At 45.0% G+C, this 24,988-nt stretch overlaps 1 protein-coding gene across 1 annotated transcript in view; it reads left to right on the forward strand.

Moving 5' to 3' along the window:
- Positions 1–24,988, forward strand: part of TLN2 (talin 2) — a 128,221-nt gene that overhangs the window by 73,906 nt on the left and 29,327 nt on the right. The window contains exons 24-45 of the mRNA XM_050309141.1: positions 603–716; positions 2,249–2,362; positions 3,299–3,433; positions 4,330–4,458; positions 5,118–5,220; positions 6,837–7,045; positions 7,779–7,898; positions 8,846–9,043; positions 11,107–11,246; positions 11,433–11,526; positions 12,466–12,555; positions 13,645–13,767; positions 14,582–14,725; positions 14,889–15,050; positions 16,131–16,271; positions 17,240–17,421; positions 18,415–18,547; positions 19,904–20,005; positions 20,698–20,868; positions 21,496–21,642; positions 22,456–22,557; positions 24,292–24,411. Of these exons, the coding sequence (XP_050165098.1) occupies positions 603–716; positions 2,249–2,362; positions 3,299–3,433; positions 4,330–4,458; positions 5,118–5,220; positions 6,837–7,045; positions 7,779–7,898; positions 8,846–9,043; positions 11,107–11,246; positions 11,433–11,526; positions 12,466–12,555; positions 13,645–13,767; positions 14,582–14,725; positions 14,889–15,050; positions 16,131–16,271; positions 17,240–17,421; positions 18,415–18,547; positions 19,904–20,005; positions 20,698–20,868; positions 21,496–21,642; positions 22,456–22,557; positions 24,292–24,411 (2,973 nt within the window). The remainder of the gene's footprint in view (positions 1–602; positions 717–2,248; positions 2,363–3,298; positions 3,434–4,329; positions 4,459–5,117; positions 5,221–6,836; positions 7,046–7,778; positions 7,899–8,845; positions 9,044–11,106; positions 11,247–11,432; positions 11,527–12,465; positions 12,556–13,644; positions 13,768–14,581; positions 14,726–14,888; positions 15,051–16,130; positions 16,272–17,239; positions 17,422–18,414; positions 18,548–19,903; positions 20,006–20,697; positions 20,869–21,495; positions 21,643–22,455; positions 22,558–24,291; positions 24,412–24,988) is intronic.

Here is a 24,988-nt window from a genome sequence, read left to right on the forward strand (position 1 = left end):
GTGGGCCAGTTGGTGTTGGTATGTTTGAAATACCTTGCATAAATTGTTCAGTTTCTAATTTTGTAGTAGGGACATGTTGATAACAACAGTTCTAGATATTTGAAGAAGGTCTTTTTAGACTCTGGAATTCTGGAATCTCTGCATCATTTTAGTAACTTTTCTGTTGCCATAGAGCAATCTCAGTAAGAACTGGCTCCCTTGAGCCCTTGGTCAGAGGTGTTGATGTAGCAGAGTGAAGCCCTGCATCTCCTTTGCCTGTTTGCTCTGGCCTTTGTAAGGAACCAATTGTTTGGACCATCTCTGATGTTTGTATTTGACTTTTTTTGCTCAGATTGCCACCTAAGCTATGGAAGAGTGAGAGTGTAGAATCCTTCTAATTCTTCCTTTTTCTTTATTGGCAAGTTAGAGATGGATAGCAGTGTTCAAATCATTCTCACCCTGAGAGAAGAGCAATCCCGAGTTTCCTTAAGCAAATCGAATTAAGGGATATAATGTATTAATCTGTCAAAGTTGTTACTCTCAAAGGTACCTGTAATATGTATTTCTTCCTCTGAGTGACTCAGGCTTTTACTGCTGATTTAACTGTTTCTTTTCCTCCAAAGATTGCAGCCAAACAAGCTGCAGCTGCTGCCACTCAGACCATTGCAGCCTCTCAGAATGCAGCTGTCTCCAACAAGAACACAGCAGCTCACCAGCAGCTTGTGCAGAGCTGTAAGGTAAACACAGCACAACCCCCTGACAAATAATAACCCTTCAACTCTGCCTTGTGGGGAGCTGAGCATCACCCTCTGTAATGCTGTTGCAACCTCAAAAAGAGATTTATAAACCCCCCAGCACTACCCATGTGCACCTGTGTTTGCTATATTATCCATATTTACTGTGTGCTGATATATATATATATATATATACAAACCCTGCAAACACCTCACTGCAGGGGTTGTAATGGGTCTGAAGTCTGTGCTGGAATAAAATAACCCCTGAATTTTCCACTGTGAGGGATGGAAGAGCAACAGTGATTTATGTTATCATGGGGTGAAGTTCTTATTTAACATATTGGTTATATAATTGGTTATATAACTAACAACTGATCCTGCTATTCTGATATTCCACCTCCAAGAAACTGGCACCTTAAATGTCACCATAAAAAATAAGTTTTAGACTTTACTGTGGGGTTAGCAGGATTCCTAGGTTGAAGTTAAAGCTGTCAGGACCATGGATTTCAAGGCAGGCCTGAAGTCAAGCACATTCCTGTGGTTTCAAAGCTGCAGTTCAGAGTCTGGTGAGAAGCTGTTTAAGTTATATTTGGCACATCAGCTGGTGGCTTTGACTAATAAAGAAATTACATTTAAATAAGAAAAAATTAAAAAAGACAATAGAATACAGAAGAATTTTTCTCTGCGTCAAAGAGCAGTTATGTGGGGAACAAGAACAAAACCACTAAAGAAGGTGCTGTTAAAAGCCACATTAACACTCAGCAATTACTTCTTGTCATGGTGGCAATTCTGAGAAATGTTGGAGTTAAATAAGGTAGCTCAAGTACATCTCAAAACTGTGTTGGAGAGAGCTGCTATTTCAGTATGAATTAAATAAAAAAGCAAGCTGACTCACTGTAGTGTTGGCAGTTCAATCTAATTTTGTCCTGATGCTCATTTATTAGCAGAGAAGATCCAGTATCTCCTCCTTTACTTTCTGTGGGGGTGGTAATTCAGTATTGCCCTGCTGAATGGAGTGTTACTGGGAAATGGATGGGCAAGGCCCATGAATGTGGACAGTGCAGGAGCAAAGTTGTAGCAATACACACTTGCCATACTATAAAGTTTGTGCTGTTGAAAATCAAGGCAAAGTAGGCTGAGGTACTTATGGGTAAAAGACAATGTTTGTCTGAAAGCAGGGCAGTCTCTTTTAAAAAGTGTCACCTCCGCCACTTGTATTTGAACATGCAAAGGAAGGAATTAAAAATACTTGGTACATGTAATTCTGCATAAAAATCTTGGGTTGTCTTGTAGGATCCTTAACCTAAAAAGTAGCTTGAATAAAGATTTCCGAAGTAGAACACCTCTAAGAAAACCCTATTGTATATTAATTGGGTTTCATAGAGTCCTAAATGAGTTCTGTGAAGGCACAAGAGTGTTTTGCCTGTGAATGCTCCAGTTGTCTTTAAGGGGAGCGGGGACAGTGCTTGTTTTAATGTCAGAGCATTTTGAGTTCTTCTTTATTTACTGAAATCTTTTCCCTTTGTTTATTTTAGAATGTTGCAGACCACATTCCCCAGTTGGTGCAGGGTGTGAGAGGAAGTCAAGCTCAGGCAGAAGACCTCAGTGCCCAGCTTGCTTTAATAAACTCCAGCCAGAATTTCCTCCAGGTGAAGTGAACCAATCACTGAAGTATATGCAGTGATAAATAAACAGTAAATAGTTAACTTTTAACAAGAAAATTGATATTTATAGACAAGGAACATTCATTGCTGTAGCACTTGCCTATTGGGAAAGAGTTGGACAAAACACAAAATTTGACTCTGTGCTTGTTTCCCAAAACATATAAAAATAGAATAGAAAGACAGAATATCGAGCATTGATAACAAAACTATTGAGTTTCTTGTTGACACTACAAGAAACAAACAGAAAAAAGCAGTTCTCTGGGTGAGATGATCATTACTTGGCACCAGTTGGTCCTGCCTGAAATGCTGTTGGCAGGTTTTTGTGGTCTCATGTAGGCAGAGGTATCCTGAACCACGCCCTTGCTCTGGTTAAGTATTTTGCTGTATGATTCCCTCTGGGCCATTTAAATGGTCAATCCATCTCCCCTCTGGCTGTAGGTGTGTACAGTGGGGATGAGAAGAATCAGCAAAGTGTTTAATTGCATTAGCAGTAATCCCTGTGAAGAGTCATTGCTTGAGTTGCAGTTCTTGACTGATAGAATTTTGGCAGAGTTTCATGTTTAGAAACACAGAGACACATTTGCCATCTGTGCCACCTGGACCTGCTTGTGCCACATGGATGCTGGATGGCAAAAGAGCACAGTTAAGTATTTTTGAGCAGTCTACATGAGCACCAAAGGCCTCAGGCAGACACTGGTACCAGTGGGGCAGTCACTGTAGCAGCAAAGCTGCAGGGGACTCAGCAATGTGGAATTCCCACAGGGTGCTGCAGCTTAAGGGATGTGCATGGTCACTAAAGAAAAATCTAGAAACCTCCTGAGAGTGTGGAGGAAGGAAGCAGTTTGTTTATTCAATCTTAAACCTGTTTTAAGGCAAATGAGCTGGTCAAACCCCCTGTGTTCACTGTTGCCCTTTGAACAGCCTGGAAGTAAAATGGTGGCCTCTGCCAAGGCTGCAGTGCCCACAGTGACGGATCAAGCAGCAGCCATGCAGCTCAGCCAGTGTGCCAAGAACCTTGCCACCAGCCTGGCTGAGCTCCGAACAGCCTCCCAGAAGGTGGGTAAACACTGCTTTCATCAGCTAAGGCAGGATGGCTTTGTGCCTCCCCCAGGGAATGGCTCGTGCTCAGGCACTGTCCTCACTGCTGCTTTTCCTGCAGTTTGCTCAGACTCCCAGGTGGCTCCTGAGTCATAAAAAAGGGGAGGGAGAAGTGACAAGAGAACTGAAAAGCTTGTGCTGCTGCCATTTCCATAGCAGAAAAACAGGAGGAGGGAGTGCAGAGCAGCACAGCAAGGCTCTGAGCTGCTGTTACATCTGAGGCAGAGCAGGGACAGGGAGCAGTTTTGCAGCAGCCAAACCAGAGAGAGCCCAGCTGTGGCACTGCTGGAACTGAGCACTGCAGCCATCAGCTCTACAACTCAGGGAAGCAGATGCTGTCTGTGTTTCACACACATCTCTAAACTATATGGGGGCTTAAAAAGTAAAATCAGAGGGAAGTCTGTTCTCTGTGTGTGTGTGCACCCTGAGGCCCAGAAGCAGATTGTAGCATGCAGGTGACCACACCTGAGCTGATGTTAAAATTGCCAGCTCACACAGATGGCTGTGGGCTGCCACATCAGGGGGTTCAGGGTGACCTTAGTCATGATCCATAGTTAGGCTGCTGGTCAGAGATGAAGTCCAGGCTGCAGCAGTTGTTTTCTCAGTGTGAAGGTGGGTGTACCCAGCCTGAGGGCATCTCATTCCCCTGGTGCCTCTTTCCAGTGTGTTCTTCTCTTCCCAGCCTAAGAACAGGAGGTTGCAATCCATGATGTGTAACACTTGGAGTGCCCACAGAGGCCTAGAAAGCAACGGGAGAAAAAACGTGGGAGGGGGAGGTTATACCTGAGGCATTTACCGTTTCTGATAGTTGATTACAGCTGCTAACAGTGCCTCTGCTCTGATCTGTGGAGCAGGCTCACGAAGCTTGTGGTCCCATGGAAATCGATTCTGCCTTGAACACGGTGCAGACCCTCAAAAACGAGCTGCAGGACGCGAAGATGGCGGCTGTGGAAGGACAGTTAAAACCCCTCCCCGGAGAAACTGTAATTGAGGACGGATGTTCTTCATTTAAAAACAAACCAACAAAGTTAGCTGTTAAAAATTTAAATATCAGAGTCAAAGCAAGTCGTGAGGCTTTGGATAGTGATGATGCTGATAGGATTTTGCACCAATTCTCTTTAAAATGAGGATATGTTACTGCTACTCCAGCTGCGTGATCTGTAGTAGAATTACTCGTAGGACTGTAGGACCTCCTTCTCTATTGTACAAATTACAATTTAGTAGCAGTAATGTTTCAGTCTTGTCAAAAAGAATTCTTTTCAATAGTGACAAAGATGAGAACTCAGTAGTTCTAAGACAGCCAGTCCTGGTAGGCTTAGGAAGTGAAATGGTTTATTTGGGAAAAAAAACCAAAAAAAACCAAAACCACAAAAAACCACAACAACCTTCTCCTCAGATGAAGGTATTTATTTCCATTGCTAATTAAAAAATAGCTTTGTTATTCATATTATCTTATGTGGTAACTTATTTTATCCTGGACAGGGAACACATGCTAATTGGCTTTCAGAGAAACTGTGTCTGTGTTCAGTAGCTGAGGTAAAAGTTGGGGTTTTTGGGGAATGAGGAATTTTTTAGTACTATTTTAAAAACAAGTGTGTTGAGCTTAAACTGAAAGAATTTTGTCCTTTGCAATTTTTCGCAGCTTGAGAAATGCACTCAGGACTTGGGAAGCACATCCAAAGCAGTTGGATCTTCAATGGCCCAGTTGTTAACTTGTGCTGCTCAGGGCAACGAGCACTACACAGGTAGTGTTTTATTCACAATATCTCTGTGAAACCTCTGCTTTCCAGTAAATACTTGATGAAAGGTTTTCTTATCACAGGCTGCTTAAATCTAGGAATTACTCCATTATTTTTTTTTTTTAGTGCTGGTAGTGAATTGTGGTGAGTTACTAAGAATTGCTGGTGTGATTCATGTGCTTTGTAAAAGAGCAGTGGTGCAATCTGCTCTGTTCTCTGCTCAGCACGGACTGGGACATCTGTTGTTTTGGTAAATGTGTGCCACTGACACTGTGTGAAGGGCAGAGCTCAAATGCGTTGCAGTGTAAAGGTCAGTGCCACTGGAAACGTTGCTCTGTCCTTTCAGAAGGTTTCAAGGGTCCTTTGGAAGCACCAGGATGTGAACCCCGTGGGGAGAGCTCGGTGATTTCAGAGCTGCAGCTCTTAGGGGATGTTCCCAGTTTCCATGTCCAACGTGGCTGATTCATGGGTCACATTGGCACAGAGTGAGGTAAAGCCCACAGGGAATGTGGGCACAGGGATCCTGCAGTTTGGGTTTGTACCTGTCCCTTTCAGAAACCAAAAGCACTTCATAAGGAAAACACTCCTGCAGGAGGGACAAAAGTTTGCTCTTCAATATTGAAATGTTCTTTTTTCTCATATCTGTAAGAAGTGGAAGCTGTTGATACAAGTGCTACTGTAAAATTTTCTTTTTTGGCTAATCTTACTGCTTAAATGCATTGTGGCAATTACCACTTCATTGGATATAATTACATCAGGGCTCCATAACTTCTAGTTCCTTCCATCTGAAGCAGATGTAATTGCACTGAGATGGCTCAGGATTCTGTCACACAGTTATGTAGAAGTTAGCACAGGGTATCTGGCAGAGGAGTTCAGATAAATCAGTACAGCTGATAATGAATAGTTGAATTTAGTAGCTCTCTTAGCATCAAGTTGTAGGAAACACTACAAAGCAATGAGTTCCTTTTCAAAAATTTCAAGAATAGAAGAATGAGACCATTTTTAGTGCTAGAGTTGATGGGTGACCTTTAATGTTGGCCTGACACACCACAGAAACTAATTTCATGGCATCCTTTCTGGGACTTCATTCAGTTGTTTTTATATGCTTGTATTCACAGTGGTGTCAGGTTATATCAAGTTGTACCATTGCAAATAATCTCTTTTTTAGCTGCTTGAACTTCAACTATTGTTGTGTTTATTCTCTAAAAAAATCCAAAGCTGGGTTTTCAGAGGGGCAGGGATGCTGTGGCTCTGAACTCACGTGCACCACTCTTGCAGACAATCGCTCTCCCCCACAGCTTGGAGTGGGAGTTTTTCCTCACCTCACATGTTTTAGGTTTTCTTCTTTTTCAGTGCTTTGCTAAGATTTAGTCACTGGTATGGAGCTGTGCCCAGAACGTGGTCTTTGGTCTTTGATATTTGTTTTATGGCTTCACTGCAGGCATTTCTCTAAGCAGATGCTGCTGGGTATTTCCAATGTGTTCACCTTGGCAGCTTTCCTTTCAAATTGCATTTGCGAGGTTATTTTACAAATGGGATCGTTGCCTGCAAATTCCTGTCATAAAATAACAAGGATTGTCCTCAAGGGTGCTGATGGAATCCTTGGTGAAATCTCCACACAGGAGTTGCTGCCAGAGAAACCGCTCAGGCTTTGAAGACTTTGGCTCAGGCAGCACGAGGGGTTGCAGCATCGACCAGTGACCCCGTGGCAGCACATGCCATGCTGGATTCAGCAAGGGATGTGATGGAAGGCTCTGCCATGCTGATCCAGGAGGCCAAGCAGGCCCTGGCTGCCCCAGGGGATGCAGACAGTCAGCAGAGATTAGCCCAGGTAAGCTCCAACTCGAGCAGCTCCGGGAATTGGCACCCGGTGAAATTAAATGAGGGAGAGGAGCATTCAGCTCTCAGACAGTTACATCATGTGTATGTTAAACAATGCAGATGGTCTGAAGTGTGGTGCTTTAGTCATCTTTTAGAAAAATACACCAAGATGCAGCTAAATGCTTTTACTCACAACACATGTGGGTAGACTGCTTGACTGCAAAAATGAAACAGCCATTAAACTGATCATTATCAAATAAAAGATCTGTATTCATGTTACATTCACAAAGCCAGTTCATGTTTCCTGCACATGTGGCACCACTCCTTTTGAAGGCATTAGGGAGTGCCAGGTTGGTTTTTTATTGATTTGAAGAGTACTATAATAGACCTGCACTGTAAACAATTTCTTATGAAGAGACTTCTGGTTTAATTGGGACTTTTTACAAAGTAGCATCCTAAGAATTTCTGTGATTAGCAGTTCCCAGTGGGCAACTGCAGGGGCATTCCCTCATCTGCCTTTATCCCAGATGCCAGCTGAGGAGCTGCCCTGCCAACATTATCCTGTCTAATGGGGGAACATCAGTAACAAGTGCTGCAGGACTGCAGGTCAGCAAACCAGGGAAATCACAAACCCCAAAAATGGCCTTGTAGGAGTCAATGTAGGAATTGCTGGCTGTGGAATAGAGGCTGTGCCTCCTATCAGTGACCTCTTCAGTGTGAATGTGTTTACCTGTGTGTTGTAGGTGGCAAAAGCAGTGTCTCACTCCTTGAATAACTGTGTGAACTGCCTGCCTGGACAGAAGGATGTGGATGTGGCCTTGAAGAGTATCGGGGAGTCCAGCAAGAAGCTCCTTGTTGATTCGGTGAGATGGAAATGCATTTCAGAGAACTCAAGAGCAGATCTGGGTTCCTCGTGTGTCAAATCATTATTTAGTAAATGTGCTTTAAGTATTCTTCATGAAAGCTCTGTTTTGGTTTATGCACCTCTAAACAGCTGCTGCTTTGACTGAAATGCTGCTCTGGTTTTATGGGAAAGGTGAAGTGAGTGACTTGTGAAGGCAATATTGACATTGTTGTCATAGTTTGGTACCAGGGGTTTTTTTTTGAAAATGCCAACTATGACTTAACATTTTGAAGAATATGAAAAGTAGAAAATTATAGTCCCTCACCCACATAGAAGTGATCAGTTCAGTTGAAGGAGCATTGTGACCTATCAAAAAGGTGCAAGACTAGAATTGTTATACTTGTGTTTAACTGCATCTGTGTCAAAAAACCCTTTTTGCAGTGGTAATTTGCCAGAAGGTGATATGACCTTGCTATCCTGTGAACGGAGGAGGAATTGTATTTTGATATATTTGTACAATGCCTTTTGGTAAAACCAGGGGTTTTTTACCCAAACCTGCTTTACTAAAGAAGGTTCAGAGTCATTCTGAAGAGCTGCCAATACTTGTGAGGTATTGTGAAAATCTTGTTTATGGAAGTGAATGACGACTTGGAGACCAGAATCCTCCAACTTTAGCCACTGAGCTCATCACTTTGAGTTTCCCAGTTGAACTATAACATAGCCATTGTTGTCTCTGTCCCTAGAAAATCTTACAGACTTGTCTGTCCCTTGAGAGGCACACCAGGACTCCAGCTGTTGGACAGATTTCTGGCTGACAGCTGTCCCACCCAGAGCTGTTGCAGGGTTCAGCTCCAGCCTGCGTGTGAAGCTCCCTTCTCTGCTGCATTTTGGGTTCTCAAACTGCCTTGAACTTGACAGTCCTGAGGACATGACAGGCACTAAAATGCACCACGTGGTCTCTTCCAGCTACCTCCGAGTTCCAAGTCATTTCAGGAAGCTCAGAGTGAACTGAACCAGGCAGCAGCAGACCTCAACCAGTCAGCAGGAGAAGTTGTCCACGCCACACGGGGCCAAAGTGGGGAGCTGGCTGCAGCCTCGGGGAAATTCAGCGATGATTTTGATGAATTTCTTGATGCTGGTATTGAGATGGCTGGCCAAGCACAAGTAAGTTCTTGACTGTGCTACTTGAGCCCAAGGGTTATCTTGGCCATAGCCCCTTGCAGTGCAGTGTGTTTATTGGTCATGTAGCAGCACAGCGTGCTGGTTGAGCCTACCCACATAGGACAGGAGATGTTTGTTAGCAAGCAGCCATCCTTGCCTGGTTATCTGGAGGGAAGTGACCTCAGCATTTGTATTTTCCCCAGGATATTGGTATTTGTCCCTGTGTCCAGTCAGAAATAACGACTTTGTACTCCTGTCTGGTTTGGGCAGGTAACCAATTTGAGCTGCACTATCTGAAGGTACAAAGGTGTGCTGAACCTCTCCAAGCTTATGGAAAGGGTTGCTTCTATTCTGGAACATAATTTATGTGAACACAGTTCAAAATCTGTCACCTTACTTGGCTACTTTGGAAATGCTTAGGTAGAGGGAGGAAAACTATGTTGCTATCCCTCTGTGGTGCTGTGGACCTGCTGCAGAGTGGAGCAAACATTTGAAGAGGGCCATGAGTCTGACAGCAGGCACCTGGACTTGTGTTCAGTGATTTAAAATCTGGCAGAGTTCTATTTTGATGAGCTCTATCACAGTCAGGAGTGTTGTCCCATGTTGCCCAGATTGTTGCTGATAGTCTGGGTGCCTCATTTTGTCTAACTGGGTACAGTTGTGCTGAATTACCCTAACTGGTCATTTGACAATGGTTTAGAACAACAAATGTCAGCAAACAAAAAAGGATCCCATATCAGGAGAGATTTAGTCTCTCTCAGTTAGAGACTACTAACTAGTTTTGCCCTAGTTAGTAGAAGGACCTTGCAAACTTGGGAAATGATTGTCAAAGGAGAACTGGCCAGAAGGTCTTGAGTGTGTCAGTCCCTTGAAGTCATTTATGAAGTGTCTCGAGAGCAGATACTTTGTAGATAGAGCTGAGTAGAGAGGTCAGTCAATGACTGCTGGCTATTATCCATCAGAACTTAATCATTTGGGTTCCAGCTCTGTTAAGTGAGTTAAGATCCCAATCCAGCTGGAGCTCTGAGACTGAGCAGGAGTTGGGTACCTGGCTGGCCCTTGAGCTGTGGACCTCACTGACTGTTACAATGTTTTGTTTGAGGCAATTCAGTGGTGGCAAAGGTAGAAATGAGACTGTAAATGGCTGCTGGAAATGAGAATTCCAACTGCTGGTGGCCCTGTGGCCCTCAGGAATTTGCTTATCCTGCTACCATAGAGGATGATAACCATCTTAGTTGTTAATGGGTGATGTCTCAAAAGAGAATGCCCTCTGCCTGTCTAGTTATTTGGCCTGGACAGATGCCATGCCAGTATTTTGGATGCCTAGCAAAATGTGGGGGTAGGGAGGAAGCAGAATGTAGTAAATATAAAATAAAAACTATTCACATTAACTGAGTAATGTGCAACATCTTTACATAAAACCCTGAACAGACTTTTAGAAAGAATGGATTCACTGCTAGTGACTGCTGACAGAAGAATCTAATCACAGCTGTTTGCTGTGCAAGTGCAGTACTTCTCTGCATATTTGTATGCAGGTTTCCCTTTTCAAGCAATGGCTCAAAATAAGTAAGAGAACATCCAGGTCAGAATGTTGGCAAAGTGGGCTTATAGGAACTTGTTTTCTTGGGATAGAGCACTTTGTGGAGGGATATTTTTGGGAGTAATCCCAGTGAGTGCTGGAGAGCCTGTGGGGACACAGAGGATGCTGGAACACAGAGTGTACACTGGCTGCATAATGGGCAGCAGTTGTGCCAGGCAGAGACACACGAGAGTCTCCACAACAAAAGCATTGTCCAACAAGTAGTAAAGTTTCTCCACTGCTTGTTTTGAATGCAGGCATTGTTAGAAAGCAGGCTCTTTGCTGTGTGGGTTTGTTTCTCTGGGGTGTGAGTGAAGCTGGAGGCACCTGTTGGGGTGAACAGGGGCTTTGGTCCCTCCCCTTCTCTGCCCCGTGGGCTCACGGGTGGCAGTGCTTTCAGGTGGATCAACAAACTGCCTTTCCAAAGGTGGTTTTAACACATTGCTGCAGTTTCTGCACTTAATGTTCTGCTGCTGTGGCTTTCCAGACTAAAGAGGACCAGATCCAAGTCATAGGTAACCTCAAGAGCATCTCGATGGCTTCCAGCAAGCTCTTACTGGCTGCCAAGTCCCTCTCTGTGGATCCTGGAGCTCCTAATGCCAAGAACCTCCTGGCAGCAGCAGCAAGGTAAGGATGTGTTGCTTTCTTGAGCTTTTCCTGAGGTATTTGCTTTTCTCTGTGGTATTTATATTGTGCTTAAATATTCTTCTGCTATGGACAGTGAACTGAGTCAGGGACCTGCAGTCCTATTGAATTGCTAAGAGGAACAGTTTAACTTTCAAATACACCTTTTTTTCCTTCTACTCTCCCCAGAGCTGTGACTGAGAGCATAAACCAGCTCATCACTCTGTGCACCCAGCAAGCTCCTGGCCAGAAGGAATGTGACAATGCCCTCAGAGAACTGGAGGTATTGCTGTATTTCAAAAACTCCTGTGAATAAAAGTGAACCCCAAGGGTTTGCTGCCTTTGTGTCCTTTGTCTGATCAGCTGCTGTCACTGCTTTTCCCTCGCTGTCTGTGGCAGGGCTTTAATGGCATAGGAGGTGAGAGTAGAACCTGGGTGAGCATCTTGTAGTTTTGGCAAAAAAAAGCAACAACTGAGCTGTTAAAAATACTGCAGGTGTGTCTTGATGTGTTAGAAGAAAAGTCCAAGTGTTTAAAATCATGCCTTGATTTCCTTTAGGTGGAAAGCAAATGCCAGATACAGCTGTTAGGATCTATACTTGACTGATTTTACTTTTACTGGCAAGATTAAAAGTCTTTTCTGCCTGATATTTGGCAGAAAAACAGTGTTCCCCCAAACTCGAAAAAAAAAAAGGCTTACTGCAGGTATTTTTATGAATAAAAGAATTGGTCTCCTGCATTTTTTTTCAGCTTTTTACAAACTTGTTACCTAATTGCTTTCATTCTTCTCAGTGAATGTGTGACTGATGTCACATTGTTATTTCCAGGACTCAGAGTCACCTCAGAAAAAGGAATTAAACCCAGCTAACCAATGGAGTTTTCTGACAGAGGGAGGAGCCACTTTGGGGGATGTGCACTTAGTTTGGTAGCCCTTTGTGTTTCTGCACAGTGCTCAACAAATGGTACCTGTTTTCCCTACCCATATTTTAATTCCATTTATGGAATTTCAAATAGAACATGCATTAGACTGGTGACAACTGACAGAAAAGCAGATTGCCTTGTGCCAGTTGAGCCCCTCTGGCTGACCATAATTAACTCCTCACAAACAGGAGGTGCAAACCACAGGAGCCTGTAGTACCAGCACATCCATGTGCACTAAGGTGTTCTTCCCAGCTCAGTATTCCAGGCTCTGTCAGTAATCAGAGGTGTTTTTGCTATTTCAGACAGTTAAGGGGATGCTGGACAATCCCAACGAGCCTGTGAGTGATCTCTCCTATTTTGATTGTATTGAGGGCGTCATGGAAAACTCAAAGGTAATTTCTTCTTTCCCACCTCTGTGCCAATTGCAAAGCCTGTTGGAATTTTCACAAGTTTCCAAGAGCATGACAAATATGCTGGAGATGCAGTCGGTACTTATAGGCTGTGTGCTGCATTCCTTGATGAACCTCAGCCTGAGATAGGTGTCTGACTGGGTAATTTCAGTTTCTGGTCACTTAGAAGGCTTGTCACTTGGTAAGACAATTTTAATTAAGTGACTGTTGTGCAGTGCTGTTCCAGTTTGTCCTTTCTCCCTGCCTCTCCTGTGCATTAGACAAGCACATCATACTTTGGTGATGTATTTTGACTGCACCTGTGTAAGAATGGCCCAAGGCATGAATGGGAGGCTTGGCAATGAAACACAACTGTGTCACTCTGTGCACAACAGCTCAGGGAAATATCTGAGCAGCCCAGACACTCCACACACCCAAAATCTGTGTGAAATCTCTGAAGTTATTTTTAATTTTCCTGTGCTTTACATCTTTCTTTGAAGCCTGCTTTTGGTGTCCTTTTAATTTGATGTGCTGAAATTGTCTCAGATCCTTCCTTCTCTAAAAGAAAAAAGGAAGTGCCTGATGGGTGTGCATGTCATCTTCCATCTAATGCTCTGCAGTCAGACCTCCTTTGGAATTTTAGAACAAAGTGAACTGAATTCAGTGGGACACACTGAGGGAATTAATGTGTGTTCTGACAGTCAGATGGTGCCAGCAGTCCAGGTGCACTTTCATTTACACTGAGGTTCTGAATTTAGGGACAGAGATGATGCTGGACGTGCTGACAGCATCTGCAGGACTGGCTGTTGTGTTCTGCAGTCTGTGAAATGCCAGGCTGGCTGGGATGACTGGAGGATGACAACAAAAACAACGAGGCTTAATCCTGTGTCCTCCTCACTATTTGAGCTGTAATAGTGCTCATGTTCAGGGAAGTCTTTCACTGGCTCAAAATTCAGGAAGCCAAGTCCAAGAGGTTTGGGGGCCAGAATTGGCTCTCTTTTCTTTGAGTGACAGGGAGGGAAATTTGGGAGATAACTTTGTTTTTTAGTTCCTGAAGTCCTTGGAGAATCATCTTTGTTTCTCGTTTCCGAGGTTCTCGGAGAGTCAATGGCGGGCATTTCCCAGAACGCAAAAACTGGGGATCTTTTGGTCTTTGGAGAATGTGTTGGAGTCGCCTCCAAGGCTCTTTGTGGCCTCACAGAGGCAGCAGCTCAGGTAAGCTACTGAGGTCTGTAAAGCAAGTAGGGTTTTTGGTTTCTTAGCAAGCTCTTGTTGTGAGTTTGTAAATCTGAGATTCGCTTCCATGTGGTCAGTAAATGATGACCTTGTGCTACCTGGTGTGCTTGTGTAGATCCCCAGGAACTGTGCACACTCTGCTGCACTCTGCAGAAGGAATAACCAAAATTCTTCAGCTGCTGCAACAAATGAGGGTCTGGTTGTTGTGATGTCACTGATCTGATAACTGAACTGTGGAGAGCTGGTACAACCTCCCCAGTGAAGGGTTTGGCTGGGGGGGATCGTGCTCTGCATCTGAAAACCTCTTCTTGATTTCCCCACATATGTCATGTCTCAGAGTGGACCTGATCTCCTCCACATCTGACCCTGCATTGCCATAATGAGGTGACAGGTAATTGTATCTGTAATGGATACAAGAAATCTGCAGGTATGGTCTGACAAAAGCCCTCAGCACCTCCAGTTCTGGCTAATGCAATAAATCATTTGCCCGTAGCTGTGACCATTAAGGCTCTCTGCATTGGCTATGCCAGTGGAAAGGAATGTTTCCAGGGACACCAGCTGTCTAAACAATGGACTGTTTTGTTTTGCCTAAATGAATTTGTCAAGGGTAAGAGTAAGTTTTCTTGGTTTCAGTGGATTTATTGCTAAAAAGAAATGGCAGTTGTACTTCACAGTATGATTTCTGAATAACCTCTGACCACCGTGTGCTTTGACACATATCAAGCTCATCAAAAATCCAAGACAGATTTAGCGTAATTCCTTAGGATTGTTTTCTCCTTCTCTCCATTCCTAGGCCGCTTACCTGGTTGGTATCTCGGATCCAAACAGTCAGGCTGGTCAGCAGGGTCTTGTTGACCCAATCCAATTCGCCAGAGCCAACCAAGCAATCCAGATGGCTTGCCAGAATTTGGTGGATCCAGCAAGCAGCCCATCACAGGTGACTCCAGAGGATGGCAGCGAGACCACCGTTGTCAGGACCCCTGACTTTGCTTTCTTTGTGCGAGCAGGGGGGTCTCGGTTTGGAAGTGTTGCAGAGCTGGAGCGTGGCAGCTGTGCCAGCCCTTTGACGCTGTGCCTGTTGTGTGCTGTCTGTGCTGCAGGTGTTGTCAGCTGCCACCATCGTGGCCAAGCACACATCAGCGCTGTGCAACGCGTGCCGCATCGCCTCCTCCAAAACCGCCAACCCCGTGGCCAAGAGGCACTTCGTGCAGTCTGCCAAGGAGGTGGCCAACAGCACTGCCAACCTGGTCAAGACCATCAAGGTTGGTTTTTTTTTCACTGTGCTTCTTTCTTCCTCAGGGCTTTTAGGGGTTGGGGTTTTTTTAATTTCTGTTGAGGCAGAATGAGAGCAGAGAGAAATCCCTTCTTACCTTCTTGGATGTGCGTGGTTTAAAAAATCACTAATTACAGTTTTGAAGACCTGAACTGGAAAACACGGTCAGTGCTAAACTGCTAAAGTCAAGATGGAAAAATTGGGCAATATTAATATTAATGCTAATATTAGGAGAGGCAGCTGGCCTACCCAGCATGAAACCCCTCAGCACTGATGTATTTAATGAGCTTGCACCATAAGAATAGTCTAGAAATAACTGAATGGGAAGGATTTTAATGGTGTTAAGTTGCTTAATATCTGGAGATTACCATAAATATAAGAGAAAAAAAAAAAAAGAATTAATACTGAGAACCAAACAGAAGCCATTTATGTTGCTAATAGTCTCCTGTTAATAGTAATCTTTCATTTTCCAGATACCTGCCAGCAGTTTGGCAGGAGGTAGTTTTTCATCATGGAAGCAGAAATAATACTTGTGAAGCCATAGAGGACTTGAGATTCTAAACCCTTCTGGAAGCCATTGACAGATCTAATCTGATTTCATTAGCTGAAATGTTTGCTATGAGATTGTGAAAGAGATTGGGTGACTTGTGTGGAAAAGGGAGCAGTAAATTACTGGTTTGCTTAAAAAAACCACAAAAACAGTGAAAAATTAAAAAATAGGTCTGTAGGAAACAACCACCTTCACAAACCACAAAAAGGTGGACATTTAGCCCTTCCACCCTTTGGAGCATGAGGTGCTGAGACACAGCTTGGGAGAGTGATGGCAGTGCAATGACAGAAAGACCTTTACTCAGTCTCGTGAAGCAAAGCAGCATTTAAAGTTTAGGGTCGATAACCAGCTAAGAAAAGAAACACACACCTAAAAGATGACATTCTTTACATCAGCCCTGTTTGTGGAGGAGCTTTCAAATATAAACACCCAGCAGTTTAACACTAGGAAGAATTAAACCAAGTTCAGTTCTGCTAAGAAGCCCTTTCAGACAGAATTCAGTCCTGGTTTCCTTTGCAGGCCCTGGACGGAGATTTCTCTGAAGAGAACCGTAACAAGTGCAGAATTGCCACTGCCCCTTTGATAGAGGCTGTGGAAAACCTGACAGCATTTGCCTCCAATCCAGAGTTTGTCAGCATCCCAGCACAGATCAGCACTGAGGTAAGGCAGGTGCTGCACTTCCACCCTCCAAAAGCTGAAAATGTTCAATAAATGTTGGGAGAGAGGTGACTTGCATGGCTTGGTAGCTGGATTCTTCCATGTGATAAAGTAATAAATTGAAGTAATGAATTATCCTTTTTCCCCTCAATAGCAGCTTTAAACAAATGAAACCTCATTGGTTCTGAAAAGGATTGAAGGGACATCGCTGGTTTCTTTTCTCTTTCACTCACAATTTCTCCATCCTCAAACCCTGTAGCTATGGCAGAGTGAATCTGAAGAGGCTAATAAAGGATTTGTTGGTTTTGAGGTTTTTTTCTGTGAGGAAAAGAGATGAAAAAAATCAATCCTTCAAGCTTCATAAAAGCCAGAGGTCATGTATTGTTACTGACTGTGCAAGTGCTGCTCCCTGCTTTTGTCAGGCTCTGTTCCCAGTGGCAGTGTCAGGTGATGCAGTAACTGCTGCAGCCTGAGAGCTCTGGGGCTGTGATTGAAATGTAGGTGTGTCCTCCAGGTCTGTGGGACCCCAGTTTACCACCAGTACCAGCAATAAAATGGATGCAGAGGTGATGACCCCGTTAGTCATCAGCCAGCACTCAGAGTTAGTAGTCCAACCAACTAATTCCTGGGAAAAGAACACACCTGGGAAAGATTACAGGCTCTGTGACAAATAAAGTGTATTTTCAATGGCATGTCTGTAGTCTGTGATTACACAAGTGTCATTGTTTTCTCCTGTTTCTCAGCTGGAAGGTGTCTTTCCAAATGTGCTTCTTAAGCATGTTTTAGAGGAAGCTGTTGGACTGTGATTTTTTAATTTCTATTTCTGGGTTGACTCTCTGAATAGTACCACAGAGGAAATTATAATGCCATTTTCATGCTGATAATTAAACAGACTTCTAGGAGCAGGAAGCGTGGACAAGCTCAGATAATCAGTTAATTGTTCTCTCTGCTCACCCCCTTTCTGCCCACAGGGGTCACGAGCCCAGGAGCCCATCCTGGTCTCTGCCAAGACGATGCTGGAGAGCTCCTCGCTGCTGATCAAAACTGCCCGTTCCTTGGCCATCAACCCCAAGGACCCTCCCACCTGGTCAGTGCTGGCCGGGCACTCCCACACGGTCTCAGACTCCATCAAGAGCCTCATCACCTCCATCAGGTAGGACCTGGGGAGGAGCCAACAGCTGAGCAGCTGCTCAGCAAGGAAATCCCACATGGCCATTGGCAGTGTGTTATTTGTCACGGGTGGAAGTGACTCTGATGCACAACATCTCCCTATTTACACTGGTGTTCAATCAGAACTGATGACTGGGGCTGTTCTAGCTTTGGGTTCTGTTCTCCCAAGGTAAATGAAATAGAGAATGCTGTACAACAGGAAAATTGCAGCTAATATTACCTCCATGCAGGTCATGTACCAATGTGTAATACCTGGGAAACAGCTCTTTCTTTTTTTTTTAAGGTCAGACAGTGTATTTTTCAGACACCTTTGCTGTCTGTTCTTTGCTATAGTGTTCTCTGTGTAGTTGCAAGAATGCTGCAGCAAGAAGTGAATATTCTTTATCTTTGGACTGAACCTCTCTGTCCCTTTTTTAAGGAAAATTTTAAAGCATAGCTTTATATTTAACCTCTTTATGTTGATGGCATGAAAACAGTGAAGCGAGCAGTGTTCACAGTTTTGTTGATCCTTGATAATGATCGTACTGAAATAGCAAACTGCATGTCAGGGCAAAGTCCTCAGAAATATTCTTTGGTCAAAGACAGCTGGACTGAATGTAACACCTGAGGAATTGTTTTCTGAGGCAGTTGATCTCACTGTACCCAAATGTCAATGTTTTTTTCCTGGAGTCTGTTCCATTTTCATTGTAACCTTTATTATTGGGCCAGTCTGGCCGCCCTGAGGAGATTGAATTTCAACTTTTCTTCTGAGACAACCCTTTTTTTCTGTGTAACCACTAAGAAAGGCGTGGGGTCGGTGTGTGTGACAGTGCACTCTGCACAGGTACCCAAGTGCTGTAGGTAGAACAAAGCTGACTTTGGTCCTCCCTGCTCTCCTGCCACGTGTTTTATGCACTGTCAGGTAACTCAGCACCCCTGTGTGATCCATGAGGGAGCTGCCTCCTTCCCCAGGCTCAGCTGTGTCTGTGTCTTGCAGGGACAAGGCCCCAGGGCAGCGAGAATGTGACTTCTCCATCGACGGCATCAACAGGTGCATCAGGGACATCGAGCAGGCGTCCCTGGCCGCTGTCAGCCAGAGCCTGGCCACCAGGGATGACATCTCCGTGGAGGTGAGGGACAGGGCACAGGCACAGCAGTGCTGGGCAGCCTCCCTCACCCTGCTGCTCTTCTCTGCACTGGGAGATGTGGAGCACTCAGCACAATCTGCTGCCACTGACGGGAGGAGTGTCCTTACTGGAACCTTTGTAGGCAAAACCACCACTGCCCCCAGTGCTCAGATTCTGGAAAGATGCTGGAATCACCAGGCAAAAGGAGAGGTGAAAGCAGTTATTTTGTAGTGCTACCCACGTGTTACTCTGATTTCCTGTGCTGACGTGACAGAATGTGAGCTCCTGTGGTGCTGTGCCATTTGGAAGCCAGGATGTTCCTGAAATTCAATCTGTTACTAGAAGTCCAGTGGTGCAGTTGTTGATGTCCTCTTCCTTAATGCCTATTTTGTCCTCAAAAAAGCAAACTTTGAAGTTGATATTGATATGTTCCCATAAAGAAAGCTTCTCTCCCCCGCCCCCTTCTCTGCCCTCTTTCCCTCCTCCTCCTCCAGCAGTTCGAGTTGAGATTCTCAGCTTGGTCTTTTCATATTGTTGCTTCCTGAAATCACATGTTTATTCAAGTGGTTTCTTGGGGCTGTAATGCTGTGCACGAGAAACATGTGAGGCCAAATGAAGCTGAGCAGCAGAGGCTATTGCAGGAAATATGTTGGAATTCTTTTTTATTGAAGTGGGGAAGTTATCTTGGACAGCACGTGGAACTGAAATAAACGTTACCAAAAATGGCATTTATTTATAAAGCAGTAGTGGAATATTACAAAGGGCAAAATGGTATTTATTTTCTCTTGCCTTTCGAGAGTGAGCTAAATCCTGGTGGCTGCTGAGACATCAAGTGCCTCTGGATTAAAAGCCAGTATTTGTGTCTCAACCAGGCCATTAATACGCTTTTCCTTTGCTCCTGTCCCTCAGGCAGTACTCAGGAGCTCAGTGCTCATCTCTGTCCCTCAGAGATGGCACAATTTCCTCTGGCTTTCCTTAGTCAGTGAGCCTCAAAGTCTGCAGCAGACTTTGCTGGTTGGAACAGCAGTGCTAGAGCTTTGTCAGGGCATGAGTGGTTTGGGAGACTGGGAGGACGTTGGTCACGTCATGGGAGAGAGGACACCCGACCCCAGATGTGCTGGAGTGGGAAGGAGCCACCTTCCCACACCTGTCATGTAAACCTAAAGAGGAGCAGGCCCATCTGAAAGAGGGTAAAGGAGAAAGCAGCAAGTACCCAAAGAAAGCTGGCAGTGTGGATTTCTGCTTCCCACCAGAGCGGGTCATGCACAGCGTCGGCTGATCGAGGGTGGTTGTCACAGTGTGGTGCAGCCTGAGAAGGGACCAGCTGTGGGAGCCACTGACCCTTTCTCTCTCTGTTAGGCCCTGCAGGAGCAGCTGACATCAGTGGTGCAGGAAATCGGGCACCTCATCGATCCCATAGCCACGGCAGCCCGGGGAGAGGCGGCTCAGCTGGGGCACAAGGTACAGAGGCACTGGACATCTCTGAGCTGGATGGCAGGGAATACCCTCATGTCAGCAGTTCCTCTGCCCATGGGAGAGCAGAGGGAAGCAGGTGTAAGGAGGGGAGATCTGGAATTTTCAAGCACTCAGAGCAGAGACCAAATAAACCTGTTTACGTCTGGGGCCAGAGGAAAGATATTTTCATGGAGGTTTTTTGATGAGGGGCTTTGTGTAAATGTGCCCCTCTGTTGAATGGAGAGTAAGTATGGTTGAACTCATGCTTATCAGATGTCTGTCCAAAAAATCATGATATATTCCTGAGAGAAAATGAAATACAAGTTTTCTGTGTCAGTGTATTTAATACTGGAAAGGAATTGCTCTGTTAGTGAGAGAGCTCCTCCAGAGTTGTACGTGACTGTTTAGCTTTGGAAAATCACCGAATTTTTCATAATGTCTCAACTGCTGGCAGCTTTGATCCTTGGTTTGCACACCTTTGAGGTGTGCAACAAATTGGGATTGCTAAGATGTGGGTGGTCAGGGAGTCACATTGCTCTTCCTGCTTGTGAGGTGAATGTTGACCTAAGCTGGTGGCACTTTCTTTGAGCCAGCTTTTCCTGCTGAATGCTGTTTACTGAGGGGAAAACACCAAGTGCTTGCTGTGGGGTCTGAGAAATGGGGTTCATGTCCTCCTGTGGTTGTTCTGGCTTTCTTAGGTGACACAGCTGGCAAGTTACTTTGAACCCCTGGTTTTAGCTGCAGTTGGTGTGGCATCCAAGACACTAAACCATCAGCAGCAGATGACTGTGTTGGACCAGAGCAAGACACTCGCAGAATCTGCCTTACAGATGCTGTATGCTGCCAAGGAAGGGGGAGGAAACCCCAAGGTAAGGTGCTTGTGTGGAGTTCAGGGCGAGAGGGGAAGGCAGGTGTGGCAGGGAAACCAGCACCTACCTAACTGTGCAGTCAAGGGATATGCTTGCAGTGGAAATGCCACTGATGGCTCTCCTGATGTCTCCTGTCAGAGTGGGAACATCTCTCCAAGCCAGGGCTGCACTCTGCCTCACACATCCTCTCCGGGGACACTGGCAGGGGGTGACAGCAGCTTCCCAGGCTCTAATACACAAAGCAAATGGTTAAAAACCAGGGCCTGCCTGGTCCATGGCCTGATGGCATGGGGACCATCACCAAACACACCAGAGATGGGAGGAGCAGCAGCACATCACAGTTTATAACTCAGGTGTGATTGGCTCTTACAAAGAACCACAGTCCTTAAAGGATATTTGAAAAGACTGCAGGGCCTTATATAAGAGGCTTAAAGTGTTGTGTGCCATGGCTTCTTGTAGGAGTTAACAAATGTTGTTCTGCCTGCTTTGCTGCAGTGCTTTACTTGTCATCTCTGCCCTGAAGTGTTGTTTGCAGTGCTGTTGTTTTCATTTCTTACCTTTGATTGCCACGTTGTTTTGCACAGGGAGCAGTTTCTGACTGGCTGTTTGCTCACTCTGTCCCTTCAGGCCTCTCACACTCACGATGCCATCACTGAGGCTGCCCAGCTGATGAAGGAGGCTGTGGATGACATCATGGTCACCCTCAATGAAGCTGCAAGTGAAGTTGGCATGGTCGGGGGTATGGTGGACTCGATTGCAGAGGCAATGAGCAAGGTGGGCATGGAAATTCTGACCCCTCTTTCACTCTGGGCTTGACAGCTGATCCACACTGCAGGGCTCTGGAGGAGCTCATTCATTTGGCAGTGGTCAGTCGTGACACGCTGTCACAGGAAACCTAAAGGTTATTTACTTTTGCAGGTTGTGAAATAAAACTAATGTGGACCATGGGGCTTGTGTTTACAACCTGCACAGTACCTGTCAGTAGAATTGCTACAAAATACTTCTGTTCAGCTATATACTGCCATTTAACTTAGGTCAAGTGGCCTCTTATTTTTGCTTCCTTTTTTCCTTGGCTTTCATGTCAGTCTCTTAAATGAACAGCATTGAACCTTGGAACAAGCTACTTTCAGCTTTAAATGCCATGCTGTGCTTTGTAATGCATTCTGCTGAAGATGTATAGTTGCAAAATGTACATAAGTTCAATCCAAATAATTGGCTTTTCCTATCCTGACTTAAGAAATGAAGACTTTAGCACACAAAGAAATCTTACCTTATCTTCTGGCACAAACATTTTGCTTTGTAACTGTTGCACTTTCCCTTCTGTGTTAGCTGAGAAGTGCAGGTGGTTTGACTTTGGGGGAGAAGTGGACTCATGCTCAGAAACTCTGCCCTGTACATTCTGCATGCCTTCCATGCTCATAACCTGGGCTGAAGTATTTGCTGAGCTGCTCTGTGCACCCTGGTCACTTGTGTGTCTTGAGAGAGAGGGGATTATAAAATGGGATGTATAATACAATTTTGCTATTGTGTGTTAAAGCTGCTGGTTGTGATTTTTTTTAATGCTGTGGTTTTCCCTCTTGCTTGCAGCTGGATGAAGGTTCACCTCCAGATCCCAAGGGAACCTTTGTTGATTATCAGACCACTGTGGTGAAATATTCCAAAGCCATTGCTGTAACAGCACAGGAAATGGTAAGAAATGAGCTTACAACAGGGGGCAAACTGTGTGGATATGGAATTATTTGCACTGTTGTGACACTCCTGATCATCAAATTTTCAATAAATTTCTCTTTAGGGGTAGAGGAAGAAGCGATGATTTTGTCAATTTAACTCTTGCATCTTAGTGGTGTGATTGTAGGGGGTCCTCTGTGGGAGGAATGCTGGATTGTGTTGTGGCTCTTCTGCACAAAACCTTCTTATCTGGCTCATTTTTGAGGAGAAATAAAGGGAAAACTTTTCCCCTACATGCTTTTTCATCAGCCTGTTTAATTGGGCTGAAATACCACCTTTTGTTGGTTGATGAATTCAGGTTACCCTTTCACACTGGGCAATAACATCAGTGTTTTCAGGGCCCTGTAATACTCAGTGAGAGAATGCAGATCAGCATCTCACCTTGTCCTTTCCTTGCCTTTCTGTGATCCACTGGCTTGAACAAAAGCAAAAAGGGACAGCTGTTGGATGGAGACTGCTCTTGACTCATGTTTCACAGTAATGTTCATGTGTTTGCCTTCTGCACAGTTGTGTGGTTGCTCATTTGTTCTCAGGAGAGTTGACAGGGATGTTTGTTACAGGCAGGATTTGTCACGAAGTCCATTGCTCTTGCAGTCCAGACAGGTTGATGATTCCTCTATCTATGACAATATAAATCTGTCTAAAACTGGTTTTGTCCTGAGAATGGAACTCTGTGGCTTTTACTAAGATTAATTGAGACAGAAGAAATATCTCTGTTATATGGTAGCTTTTTCTAAAGAGAGATTGTTATTTCACAGAATCAGCCAGGTTGGAAAAGACCTCTGAGATCATTGAGTCCAACCTTGACCCAACACCACCCTGTCACCCAGACCAGGGCACTCAGTGCCACATCCAGTCTGTCCTTAAACACCTCCAGGGACGGTGACTCCATCTCCTTGGGCAGCCCATTCCAATGTTTAATCACCCTTTCTGTGGAGAGCTTCTTCCTAATGTCCAGCCTAAACCTTCACTGGCACAGCCTAAGACTGTTGTCCTCTTGCCCTACTGCTGGGAGCAGAGACTGACCTGCTCCTGGTGGTACTTTATACTAATAAAAAGTATTTATACTGTTATAAAGCATTTATACTGATACACAGCATTTATACTGTTATATAACATTTATACTGATACACAGTGTTTATACTGATACACAGTGTTTATACTGATACACAGTGTTTATACTGATACACAGCATTTATACTGATACACAGCATTTATACTGATACACATCCTGACACTGTACTGAGATGTCCTGCGTAGTCCTGCCTGTTTCTTCTCCATCCTGTCCCCACACCTGAGGGGTGTTTTGCATTGCTCCTCAGACATTTTCCATGTCCGTGCTCCTGAGCCATCAGAGCTGAGGCTGACAGAGGTTTGTCACCTTTGACCAAACCAGGTGGCTGTGACACACAAAACCCGCTCCCCTTCCCGGCCCAAATAACTGCGTACCCGGCCCCCTGTGCCCAGGAGTGAATTACTGGCTCTAACTGCTGCTCTTCGCTGCCCCGTGTGTTCAGCCAGTGCCTGGTTCCTGTGACTCTAATAAAGCATGTTTGCTTGGGTGTTTTTGGAGCTCTGGCTGGAGGGCAGGTCCCTTCCAGGGCCGGGGTTTTCCCCAGGTGCCTCTAATCCGGAGCGGGTTAACCGGTTGTTCTCACGCCTGTCGTTTCTCTCTCGCCTGTGTTCTCTCTGCAGATGACTAAGTCGGTTACTAACCCGGAGGAGTTGGGAGGACTGGCCTCGCAGATGACCAATGACTATGGGCATCTGGCTCTGCAGGGCCGGATGGCTGCGGCTACGGCAGAACCAGAGGAGGTCTGCGCTTCTGGGGCCTCTTCATCCTCTGCGCGTGGTGGGGTTCAGTGGGTGTGCTGTTACTGCAGGCAGTACAGCAGAGGCAACAGGCCTTGTTGTGACAATTACCACTCAAAGAACAGAAACCCTCAGGCAAAACCTCTGTCCGGCTTCAGAAAGAAACAGCTTGGGATAACAGTGGGCGATTCCACAGGCTGGGACAGAACCTCCTGAACTGGGGGCTCCTCCTTGGGGCTTTTGCTTACAGGCAACTTGCAAATGCAAAGAAAGCTCTTGATTTGTTACCATACAGCTTTCCTTCGGTCTCACGTGCTTTGACAAGTTACACATTTACATAGGCTTTTTTATCTTGCCTCTAGCTGATTTCAAGGATAACTTCCTGTCCTGAAAGTGAGAGTCAGGCAGGTGGTAGGAGCACAAGTTTCTTTTGCTGACAGGACATGTTCTGTACCTCAGAGTCAGAACGTGGGCTGTGAGAAGGGTCTCATGTGCCTCGTGCTGAATGAGGAAAACAGACTGTTCACCTCAGTTCATTAACCTGTTGTGGCAGTTGCTGCATATTCTCTGAGCCCAACTA

Source organism: Myiozetetes cayanensis, unplaced genomic scaffold (genome assembly GCF_022539395.1).
Source record: "Myiozetetes cayanensis isolate MyiCay16 unplaced genomic scaffold, myiCay2020 scf14, whole genome shotgun sequence".
Classification (NCBI taxonomy): Eukaryota; Metazoa; Chordata; class Aves; order Passeriformes; family Tyrannidae; genus Myiozetetes; species Myiozetetes cayanensis.